Source organism: Pteropus alecto, unplaced genomic scaffold (genome assembly GCF_000325575.1).
Source record: "Pteropus alecto unplaced genomic scaffold, ASM32557v1 scaffold20, whole genome shotgun sequence".
Lineage (NCBI taxonomy): Eukaryota > Metazoa > Chordata > Mammalia > Chiroptera > Pteropodidae > Pteropus > Pteropus alecto.
The window spans coordinates 27,045,930-27,058,682 of NW_006436298.1; the positions used below are offsets into that span (position 1 = coordinate 27,045,930).

General features: G+C 40.6%; 1 protein-coding gene across 1 annotated transcript in view; it reads left to right on the forward strand.

Annotated features, from left to right (window-relative positions):
• Nucleotides 1-8,633, forward strand: part of RGMB (repulsive guidance molecule BMP co-receptor b) — a 20,948-nt gene extending 12,315 nt beyond the window's left edge. The window contains exon 3 of the mRNA XM_006913243.3: nucleotides 5,312-8,633. Coding sequence (XP_006913305.1) covers nucleotides 5,312-5,980 — 669 coding nt within the window. The 3' untranslated portion in view covers nucleotides 5,981-8,633. The remainder of the gene's footprint in view (nucleotides 1-5,311) is intronic.
• The last annotated feature ends 4,120 nt before the right edge of the window (nucleotides 8,634-12,753 follow it).

The window sequence follows — 12,753 nt, forward strand, 5'->3', positions numbered from 1 at the left end:
AAATTGATATGACAACATTTAAACACATTTTCATAAACTCTGAACTGGGGGTCAGGGTTTAATCTTTGTATTTAAAGGTATATGTACGTACACATGTGTTTATATGTGTGTGCGCGTGTATTGTGAAGATCTTCAAGCCATTTTATTTTTAGTCACCTCCCCAAACTGAAAAATGATCAAAAAGGCTATGACTTCCTAATCCCCATCCGTTTGGAGAACAGCTGTGCTGAACCTAGGACCAGAGCATTTGCCCAGTGTTTCTCTGAGGGCTCAGGTTCTGTGGCCCTACCCCTGCCCCCCTTGGGGAGTGAGGTCCCTAAAAGTGATAGCTACCCCTAGAGTTACTGCCTCTGCCCTGCCTCTCACCTTTCAAAATACTTTTAGCCTCTGGTCTGAAGCATGGCTGCCTAGGCTTGTAATGTTGTTCACACTGCCTAACTTCACACCTAGAAGTATAGTGAGTTCCTACATTTGCTGGGCTCCTTGTAATGCAAAGTCTGAACACAACAAACAAACAAATGAGAAATTCCCTGTGGAGTTCACTGAGTGGCAAAGACTTTAAGAACCAGAGGCCTTTCCTCCTGTTCAGCACAGTGTGAGGTTCTGGTCTCCACAACAAAGCTAGCCAATTTCCCTGTCTCTAAGCCTATTTATACTTCTAGCCTTCCTTGTTTTAAGTGTACAGAAATTACTCTCTGGAAGTCGACATTTTTGTGCTGTCCCTTTTATGTGTCGTCCCTCGGCCTGCTTCCCTTCCACTCTGGCATGCTCTTTCCAGCCACTGAGCTTAATGCTTCTCCCCTGGACCACCCTAGCAGCCTCAGCTGTGGGTGTCCTTCCCTCTAGTTTGGTTTCTTCTTTCTCTGTCTGCTGCCAAGAACCCCTCCAGCAGCCAAGGCAGCCCTTGTTCCTGCATGTATTACCTGGGGCAATATTGAAGAATAAATAAGGCCAATCCATTCCATTTCTCTGAATTCCTGTATGTGTTCCTAGATCAGAGCTCTGTGGAAAGAGAGTCTGTGAGGGTAGAGAAACCTATTTTGATATCTCTTGAAGGTAGCAGATTCTTACAGTCTCATTCAAACCGTAAAAGGAACCTTGGGTAAGATTTTTAATCTGCTACCCTCCTCTTAAATACATGTACTGTCTTCCTGTTAGGATCTTGTCCTAGCCCTATGTTCAAACAGAAAGTTTGCTCCAAGAAAAAGGGGAGACACAGAGTTCTCCCACCTTATGTAATCAAAGGACAGGCACCTCCCACCTGGATGGGTGGCTCAGCTCCAGCAGAGATCCACACTCCCAGGTTTTCCTGGGCTGGAGGGCTGGGTGGGGGTGGGGGTTGCATCAGGGAAGCAGTGGAGGGCAATGCCTTCTAAGGCCTCTGCTTTTTTTGGTACTTCTAAGTTCTAGGCTCTGACTTCTCAACATTTAGAAAAACTGACCCTCAAAAGTAAAGATCAGGTGTTTTAGAGCTGGATATAGAGCATGTGTTCTTGTTGGAATGGTTTCTTGTTTGTTCACCCCAGAGGGCTGAATGTAGAGGCAGTAAACCACTTACCTGTGTAAGAGCAAAAGGGCTATGAGCACAGCGATCTCTTATCCTCCCTCAGAGTCACCTACTTTTTCAAGTTGTAATACACCAAGAGAATGTGATGAAGTGGACCTAATAGCTCATTATATGGAATAAAATTCATTTAGCTTCCTTAAACACAAGCAGAACTTTAACTGGGTACATATCAAAATTGTTTCCCTATTTTCCAAGCTAATTTGTATGCCTATTTCACTTCAGTTTGGTGGCCCATCTTAATCCAAGAGATGTGAGTCCCTTGATCTAAACGTCCAGTTCTGGTATTGGAGGATTCCAGTAAGGTCCTGCACTTGCAGTGCCAAACAGCCTGATTAAACACTAATAAATGTTTTTTCCAAAATGCAATAAACACAAATAGTCAAGTGCACGGCCTTTGGGGAATTCAGCAGTTCGGAAACCTATGTGCAGCACTTTACAAAGCTATTGAGCTAGGGGAAGATATGGTTGTATCTTGGCAAGGCAGTGGCTGGGTTTTCCTTTTTTGTTGGCTTCCTCGTTTTCATTTAATGTAATTTTTTTCTTTTTTCTCCCCTGGTAAAAAAAGAGAGGCAGGTGCTTCTAAATTTTGGTATTTCTCAGAAACCCTTAAATCCTTATTGCCTTTTGTGTGTGGAAAGGTTGATTTGTAGCTGCTGTCTTTCTCTTCCTAACAGACCTTGTGGGTGGTAAAGATCTCAGGGAGTGAAACATTAAAAATGAATGAGGAGAACTGGAGTAGTTTGTCTGAGGTGGGGGTGGAGAGGGACTGGGCTGGGGGAGGTTTAACAAAAGGCATTGATGTTTTAAATGCACAGAAATGCCATCCATCAATAATAAATGGTGTGGCATAGAACAGATGTGCCAAATTGAGTTATTACAGCATATGGATCAGTTCATAGAGGGGGGAAAGTAAGCAGCATCACTGGTGTTTTTAAACTGTCTGTTAGCTTTAGAATACAATTTTGAATATTCTGTTTTTATGCTCTGATTTTGATAGCTGCTGGTTGGAAATACAAAGCGTTTGGAATTTCCAAAAATTCTGATTGAATTTTGAATGCTTTTAAAAGTAAGAATTATTAAGAATGAATAAATTATTTCTCAGAAGAGGGAGACAGAATCTGAAAATGAATTTCTGGCCCTTCATGGCTGAGTGCTTGCTGTTTAAGAGCTAGTGTTGTATGAGGAATGAAATTACATTATAAAACTTAAGTCATATGAAATTGTTACCTAGACTTTTCTACATTTTACATCGATGATATCAAACTACAGAGGACCACTCAGGAAACCCTTCTCATGCTTTGAGATTGATTCATCACCCTCAGCATTTTGATTCAAGGGCTAATTCTGTGCATAGGCTCTGGGAGACTTATTTCACCCAAAAGAGAAACAAGAGAAATAGCCTCATTTTCTCATAAAGAAAATCATTCCCAAGAAATTGGACAGATAAAAATCTGTTGTTAGGTAAACTGGAATGTTTTGTGAATGTAGATACTTGTGTAGAGGTTAAGCTTTAAGTCGTACTTGATCTTCTTAGGGTATGCCACAGGCGTAGCAAAGGACAATGATTTGTGAGGGTTTGAAATGAGTCCTGGGCTGGAATTGGTGTGCTTAATGAAAACAACAGGCTTGGTAAGGCATGTGGAATGATTCCACTCATCTTAATATTGACCCTTGTTTCCCTTTTTGGAAACTTGTTTGGAATTGGATCTCTCTGCTTTGTTGCCCCAACAAAACTAATTCCTCTTTGTTTTCCTTAAGGTGAACAAAAAAGTACTTAATTCTTGCAAATAATGCCAAGTTGATTTATATGTGAGATTTGTTAGACTAGAAAGACAAATTACTTAGCTGTTGTAGAAGAGTTCAGAAGAGTTCATTGAATCTGTGAGTGTGAATGTTCTAGTTGAAAATGAAGATAGTGATTATATGAAAAGTCTGTTACTGTTATTTTTCCATCTGTATTAACTTTCAGCTTTCAGGTATAGAATTTACTCGAATTAATCTTTTCACTTCCTAGCTTACCTTAAAAAAAAAAAAAATGCTTGTCAAACTGTCTTCAGAGCCACCAAATAAATCTATTTTATAGTCCCATTAGATATCTAGCTCAAAATCCCATTCACTCTAGAAGGTCCTATGGTTGGATGCACAACAAATTTCCTGAAATCATCTCTGGTACACTTCCTTTGGGTTGTTAAGGTGTTGAAATATGAGAAGGCTGGTAGTGAAATTAAATTGTGGCTCAGGATAATTAGGAAGGGAGAAATCCAAGCATTTTCATAGTACATTGTCTGGATTTTAGTTGCAGCTGCAAACAACGGATATGAATTTAACCAGTTGCTACAGCGCAGCTGGTTCAGATCTGGCTTTATAACTGGCTGAAGTAAAATGAAATGGCTGGAAAATTCCAGTCAAGTAACACCAGTGGGAACATGTGGAATTAAATAGTGTGAGCAAATGCTGGCTGAGTTGAGGAAAAAACTTCAGACATAAACTTGAGGGGTGGTGGTGAGGACTTGTAGAGAGAGGGGTGGGGAGGGGGGGCCAGAGCATTTTCTGGCCTTTTTAACAAGGCTCTATTGTTTTGATTAGTTCCCTTGCAGGAGGTAGAAGGTTTCCTCCATCCAGAATAATTTGTAGAGTGTTTGGCCTGTCTACCTTCCTCCTTGACTGAAGTCACCTGATACTTTTTTTTTTTCCTTCAAGAAGAAAGAAAAATAAGCTGTTACCTCAGTTACTGACAATAACACAAATCTCAAAATGTAGACTTTTTTCCTTTGGGATAGTTTTCCCACCTTGTGACCCAGAAGGCCCTGTTTCTTCATAGTCCTCCTTCTTCCAACACCTGTACCAGAGATGTTGAGTGCGTTGGAGGCGAAAGGGCTCAAAGGTTCAGTTTTTAAATAATTGTTCTAATTAAGGAAGGAGAGTGGGTTCGCTAAAGGGAAGCTTTTGTATTATCAGTAGTTTTTTTCTGCATGAATTATCTGCTTAATTTGTAGACTTGAGAGTTGGCTGGGGGGAAAAATTTCTGAGAAGTTAAAGGGCCATGTGCTGTTTGGGGAAAACATTTGCTGTAACTAGGTTTAGGGTTTTTATTTTCTGCCAGTGCTTGGGAACTATATTTGCCAAGTGATTTCTCTGTCACAGGGATTAGCCAGTCATGTGAAACATTTGATTAACAGACTTAGAGAAATCTTTCTTCAGGCACATGATTGGTAGCTGCTGCTGGGATGGCCCCCTCCTGGATTCTGTGCTTCGTCCCTCAGTGTTTATAAGTAAGTTTGTAGTGATTAGTCATGGGATATGGTTTTACAGTCCAGTGAAGAAACTATTTAGGAATCAAAGTTCTGGTAGGTGTATTGTTAATTAAGCCTCTTAAAGTTTCTGCATAACTTAGGAATCTTTTTTTTTCCCCTGGAGCTATACTACTGCTCTGTTTTTGGAAAGAGACAAGATATAAATTATCAATAAAAATTGCCTATATCCCAACAGCAACACTGTTCGATTTTAACAAAATTTTTCCTGCTGCACATTCCCTGGATTTATGTTGAATTTTCATTCTAAATATGTAGGACTTTTTCATTTTCCCTCACCATTCATTTGTGAGACAGGAACAAAGGGGTTAAATATGGAGATTCTGTCTTCAGCCATTCAACTCCAGAATGGAGGGGAGCTTTTGCTACAGAGGGATGCACCATCCTGGTTGCTTCCCACTATGTTAACCTTTGTATGCATTTCTTCTCACAGATCACGATCATCTTCAAAGCCCACCGTGAGTGTACAGATCAGAAAGTATACCAAGCTGTGACAGATGACTTGCCAGCTGCCTTTGTGGATGGCAGCACCAGTGGTGGGGACGGTGACGCCAAGAGCCTGCGCATCGTGGAAAGGGAGAGTGGCCGCTACGTGGAGATGCACGCCCACTACATAGGAACCACGGTGTTTGTGCGGCAGCTGGGTCGCTACCTGACCCTTGCCGTCCGCATGCCGGAAGACCTGGCCATGTCCTATGAGGAAAGCCAGGACCTGCAGCTGTGCGTGAACGGCTGCCCCCTGAGCGAACGCATCGATGATGGGCAAGGCCAGGTGTCTGCCATCCTGGGCCACAGCCTGCCCCGCTCCTCCTCGGCACAGGCCTGGCCCGGCTACACACTGGAGACTGCCAATGCTCAATGCCACGAGAAGATGCCAGTGAAGGACATCTATTTCCAGTCCTGTGTCTTTGACCTGCTCACCACCGGGGATGTCAACTTCACTGCTGCAGCCCACAGCGCCTTGGGGGATGTGGAGGCACTGCACCCGAGGAAGGAACGCTGGCACATTTTCCCAAGCAGTGGTCACGGGACGCCCCAGGGAGGCAGCCGTTTGTCTGTCAGTCTAGGACTCACATGCTTGATCCTTATTGTGTTTTTGTAGGGGTTGTCTTTTGTTTTTTATTTTTTGTCTATAACAAAATTTAAAATATATATTGTCATAATATATTGAGTCAAAGAGTATATATGTATATACCATGTATATGATAGGATGTTTGTGCTGGGACACCCACCAGTTTGTACATATTGTGTTTGACTGTTTTCATGTATGTTGGATGTAGTGTTCTTTGATTGTATCAATTTTATTTTGCAGTTTTGTGAAATGTTTTATAATGTCCCTGCCTGGGGACCTGTTAGAAAGCACTTTATTTTTTATATATTAAATATTTATGTGTGTACCTGGTTAGTATGTATAGTACATATACACAGACACCATATGCAGCGTCCTCTTTGAAGATGACCAGTGATGATGTTTGTAGCTGTTTTTGGCTATTCCCTCTGGCCCTTTCCCCGTTGCTGCTGATTTGCCACAGTGTCCAGCTTTCACTTGCCTCCTGGTAGAGCCTCATTGCGCTTGGTCCTCACCTCTTCTGCACTCACTTGATTTGGAAGGATAATTAACTCACCCTTACCGGTGCTTTTGGCTGTTAAACACTGATCTATAGGAAGCCCTCTCCCTCTTTAACAGTTGACACTTTCAGAGAGTGGGGAGAATATTACTATAACCCTTATTAACTAAGACTGTTATATCTGAGCACTTCTGGTATGTTGTTGAACCATACTAAACTGTTTTTTATCTGTTAGAAGGAGGTACTGATGGCAGTTTCATTTTGCTAGACTCCAGTAGCTCTCACTTTTTCTCATCTCATATCCCTGTTAAACTATAGTTTTTTCCTCTTTTAACTCCATTCTGCATTGAACAAACAAAACACAAAGACATACCTTTAGTGGCCATGCATTGTTCTCTATAATTCATGCAAGCCCCTGTTCTTAGCCTTCCCTTCTCTGGCTCTTTGGGCCCAGAAGCACAGTGCTCTCTGTCTCCACCCCCGTGAGCCCTCCTCAACCTCACGTTAGGAGCCCCGGTACTGGGGATTGCTAGAGTCTTTACAATGAGACCCGGAGCCCATCACAAAGTTCTCTACTCTTTCTTGCCTTCAACACCATGTTCTTCATCGCAGTCTTTGACATGTGCATATGCGTGATTGAATGGACTAGGGTGTTAATGACAGCAGCTTCCTTGGCATGACTTAAAATATGGCTAACTGGGTGCTGGTTAATCTAAACAGTCTTATTAAGCAGTGTTGCTCCCCAAGTGGTCTCTTTTTAATCAGATACTCTTCCCCTTAACATCTGTAGGTGAATAGTATTTAGTCAGTTGCTCACGTACTTGGTAAAATCCCTATAAAGTAGAATATCTCTTTACCTCTTCTCTTCCATTGCCAGCACCCTCCTGCAAGAGGAAAACAACACCAACAGGCAAGCACAGTAATTAAGAAAGTAAACTCCAGGGTAGATAGGTTTACATTGTTATATCTAAAATGTAAGTGTTTGGTTCCAAGAAAAAGTGATGGAATTTGTACTTTACCATAGTGATTTGGGTCAGGATAGTGCTAAGTTTTGGCTGGCCAGGTAATTTCTTCCTTTTGCCATATCCCATTGATTAGTAGTAGCACTCACTGCCAGAGGCCCTAACGGCAAGAAAAGAGGATGTTGTTTTGTGAAGTTTTCTTAGCTCATCTGTGAGTTCATCTAGAAGCGGTGAAATCTCCTCTCTACCACCTGATATATGAGAGAATAATCTGGCCATTCTGGGAAAATAATGAAGACATCCTACTTCTTACTCAAAAGTTTCAATATCAGTTGAAACTAAACCTGTCATCCTTTTATAAAAACTGGACCAGAGGCCTGCCTCATCAGTTCTGAACTGGCTGCTTTTGTTCACCTATGGAACCAAGTGCTGGGTTCAGAAGCTATAATTAGCTACTGATTTTGTTTTGGAATTGAGTAGAATGAAGGAGAGAAAATATTTAGGATACCTCTAACCACTATTTTTGTGCAAATAGTATAAAAGTGAAAAATTTCTACGGTTATCTGGGTTTGGAGTGTATATAATTAATACACTTTTGTCCTTTGCAGGGAAAGCAATACTACCACTTCTTTTAATAGTTGGGAAAAGAAAATTGGGTCATTTTGCCATACCATTTAACTGGAAAGGATGCTTAAAAGCATCCTACATTACTAGTATCAGGACCAGTGTGTTTATTCTCCTTTCACAGCCAGTGTCCCTGTTCAACATATACAATCCCCACAGATAACTGTTTCAGAAATACAGGTATTTCTCTAGAGAGGGGCCAGCTTTATTTTCTCCTGTTTCTTTTCTAGGATTTCTAGAGAAAATGCTACTTACACATGTTGGTTCCTAAAATCTTTAACCAGAAGAGTTTGGGGGCATACCAACAACACATGGATAGACAGACTGTAGCTATTCAAAGGTCTCCTGGGGGAGCTTAAAACTTGGAGGAAAATACTGGTTTTCACAGATGCTCCACATGGCTGTCTTTAAAAGACTCAAAACTTTTTTTTGTCCTCTTTGTTATGCTTGGAAACCCCACAGTGTGTCGAGTCTTTACAAAGAAACCTTTAGATGTGGTTCATAGGTATATGAATAAGTATCTGTGTAAAACAGTGAGCGTGCAGTGTGTAAATACTTTAAATTATTATGCTAGAAAAATAAAGTTACATACCATGCTGTGGAATGTTTGTTCTGTGATTATAGTGACACCTGCTGGAAGAGCTGAGAAACAGGAGCAGAAGAAAACAAGTGAGGATGTCTGTGCAAAATCCTTTATGATATTGACAATAAGTCATACCACCTAACAACAAACTCACTTATTTTCTAAAGTATATCACTACTGTAGTTTTTAATTTTTTTAAAATTATAAGCAATTGCAAATAAATAAGTACCTTTGAGACTGGTCCACTGGTGTTATCCCAAAGGTCTTGTCTTTAGTAACAGTTTTGGTCCCTCACAGATGTGGGACCTGCGCTTTGGTTCTTTTAAGGCAGCATGTCCTGAACAACTTACTCCTGGTGGGGAAGATCTTAGGGGCAGGATTTTCTGGCTTTGAAACTTGTATAAATCCCTGCTGCTTTGGTGTTCTGAAAAGAAACATAACAGGATTACAAATTGGTATTTGTTTAAGAAACATGCCAAAAGATCAAGAAGCTCAAAAAAGAATTAAACCCAAAATGAAGGCACAGGAAAGCACTGTCACTGTTACTAGATAGAATACTATATGAAGCAAATTTCGATTGAAGGAAACATACATGTAAGCATTTCTTAAATAGAAAGCTTAAACATTACACTTAGTGTTTGTGGATAGCAGCTCAGAACAAATAAAACAGGAAAATTATGTCAGCTGAACCACATAAAGATGACAGTGATACAGCCACTGAGTACCTAGTACATATGCCTGTACTGAGTGAACACTAAGAAATAGTCTACATCACAATGAAATCTATGATTAAAAGGCAAAAATTCTCTTTTACCATATGCTATGTTTAGATCTCCAGCTTTTCAAAGATTGAAACTTGAGCAACTGTCCAAAAACCTAAAAGGAGGAGGTATTTACAGCATTCTGCTGCCTGGAGTCAGCTGTAATAACACAATGTTCGATTACTTTAGTCCTTTCTGAGCAAAGGTACCTTGCTACAGTTTTCCCCCATTCCCTTAAATATCTATTTGTATATCAACCAAGGAACACCACTCCCACAGAGAAAGTAATCAAGACATTGGAAATAAAGAAAGCAGTTCACAGCTATTATTTCATTGTCTAGCTCACCATATTGTTCCTGCTTATATCCATTTTCTCTGTGTCTTCCAAATGGACAAGTCATACTTGTACCATTATTATTTAGATTCGATTTTCCTTCGAATTTACTGCTCTTCCCCCTAAGTACCTCTTATAAGCAAGATGATTGACACTATCAACTAAATAATAGCATAAACAGTCCCTTAGACCCAACATGTGATGTCCCTTAGACCCAACATGTGATGTGCTTGGAGTGGGAATGCCTTTGTGTCTCCTCCCTCTCATGCAGATTTACAAGGAGATGGGGGTGGGGGGAGGGCATCCAGTGCCCAGGAGGATACACTCAGATCCTTCAGAGATGGGATGTACACCCTTGGCCTCATTAGAATGATGTTCAAACCATCTGAATAAACCAGTCCTGTCAACTAGAATATATTAAAGTCAGTCCAAACTCCAGCAAGAAGAAGGCAACAGGGCAATGTTTTCTGAGAGTTCTTCATGGGTGACAGTTCCATGACCTATTTTTTTATTTCAATAATGAAAACTCCAATTCCAGAAGAAGAAAAAAAAGCAAGCATTCTGCTACCTAATTAAATATACAAGGTCAAACACACATGAATTAACCTAGTAGGAAATTCACCTGCCATAAAAGACATTTAAAAAAACCAGTATTATCTCAATCAATAATGTAGCACCGCCAAAGGAAAGTGGTGCTTTGGATGGTGCAAAGGGTTCCAAAGCCGCCTCGCAGGAAGCAGTGAGGGAGAACATGAGGGGGACAATAAATTTATTTTCTAGTGAGACCTTCTTTTGAGCTGCCAAACAGCAATGCCACTAATGCATCGTTGGCCATCAGTGCAGTGAGGGCTGTGGGGAGAGCTATTGATTGGCTTGCTCTAAGTACAAGAGAAGGATTCTGGGCTGGAGTCGCCACAAGAGTTCATATTTCTTCTTGGGAGAAAAAAGAAAAGATTAGTGAAACAACTTGGGACAGCACAAAATATCAGATTCTCAGCATCCTGTCATGTTGGATATTTGGGTGATATTTAGAGGTTAGGAAAGAAAAGTGTATTTGGGGAGCTTGGAGCAAGGGTAACAACAGGACAGGAAGAGCTCACAAACTGGAATGACAAATATTAAGTGCATACTGATTACGTTTGGGGCCACATGACCATTATTAAGAGTTCGTTAGTGTGTAAGTATTTATACTACCTTACAGGAGGCAGCACAGCATAGGGGTCAAGATGCTGAATCAAAATCCACCCACTTTCCTAGTTGTGCAGACTGAGACATGCCAAACCATATCCTCATCTTTAAAATGGAGATCCTACTAGAACTTCAAACCTCCAACATTCATTCATTGTTGAGAATTAATGTATTAAGTATCACATCTAAAGTTCTTAGACAGCACCTAGTACAGACTAAGCACTCAATATACAATCCTCAAAAAATGTACCTGAAATGGAAAAATGTATGTTTACTTTTGGGAACTGGAAAATCTTTGAGCTATTCTTAGAACTAAATTTGCATTTATGCCCCTGTGGATATTCCAGAATTTCAGGTTGGGTCAAAGTTCTGTAGCACTTGAGTTCAGACATATCCATGAGGATGATGCACTCTGTCCATGGCTCCTAGGAAAATGGGTAAGACCGAATGCAAAACTGGTGCACATCCGGTACCTCCTAATGCTTCCTCACTGCAATCACCCCCAAAATCTCAGAATAAATTCTTTAAAGTCTCCTACAAAGAGAATAATCCTGATTTGTGAGCGACCATTTGCCCTGGACAGAACTTCAGGAATTCTGGGTGACCTAGGAACAGGAAGAACTCTGAAGAAAAGCTGCTATCAGTGAAATTATTGCTAGGGATTTCCGGTCATGTATTACACACTTTAGCAAGCAGGAGTCCCAATGGAGAGAGTAACCAACTTTGTGAAAGGACATTCTGAAATGTCTTTATAGATTGGATTGCATATAGAAGGTTTGAAAACACAGCCCCCAGTACTCACATCGCAACCTTAACTTTTATCCATAGATCCCTTCTAGTTGTTCAGACTAGGCCAGATATAGTGTTCCTATTCTCTCAGAACTGCTTGTAATAGAAAAGGGAGAAAGAAAAGAGGAGAGGCCTACTGTGGCAGCTGATAGACTTAAACTTGCTTAACCGAGCAAAATACTTCTGCTCTCTGACCTTAGGATTTTTTCAGATGTAAGAAGTGACAGGAAAGGAATCATGAGAAATTGTCACAGACAATAAAAAAGCAGTATGGACAGTTAATGAAAAGTTAATGAAAAGATGTTGAAGAAAACTACAAAAATAATATAAATGGGAAGGAGAAAGAGAAGAGTAAATCATGAAGGTAGAATGTTTGAGAAAAGAGAAACAGAACCAGTAGTCTATACATATATTCTATTGGGAAGGATATATATATTCTACCTCCATAACCCCACAAGCCAGAGCTTGTAACAAGACTTGTTACAGGCCGCTAATTTAAGCCCCAGAATCTGAAGGCCTGAGAACCAGGAGCTATCTGAGGTCAGAAGAGGATGAATGTGCCAGCTTAAGAAGAGAGAATTTGTCCTTTCACTGCCTTTTGTTCCATTCATGCCAACGATGGATTAGATGAGGCCCGCCCACATTGGTGAGGGCAGATCTCTTTACTCAGTCTGCTGAATCAAATGCTAATCTTTTCCAGAAACACTCTCACAGACACACCTGAAAATAATGTTTTACCAGCTATCTGGGCATCCCTTTGCCCAGTCAAGCTGACACATAAAATTAACCATTACATTCTTTTTATATATTCACTTTTAAAAAATTTATTATACATTCCTCAGCTATTGAAGGGATAATAATTGGTCAAGACTTTTTTATTTCATCAAAACCAAATTGAACTACCTCAAACACAAAGAGGGAAAGGAAAGATTGGTTGAAAGGTTATAGAGGTATCTCATGGAACCCAAGGGCTGGAGCCAGGCCCACAGACTGGAAACAGAGTCTGGCAAGTGATTAAGAGTCTCATCTCTGCTTCTGGCTGTACAAGCACTTTTCTCTCTCTCAC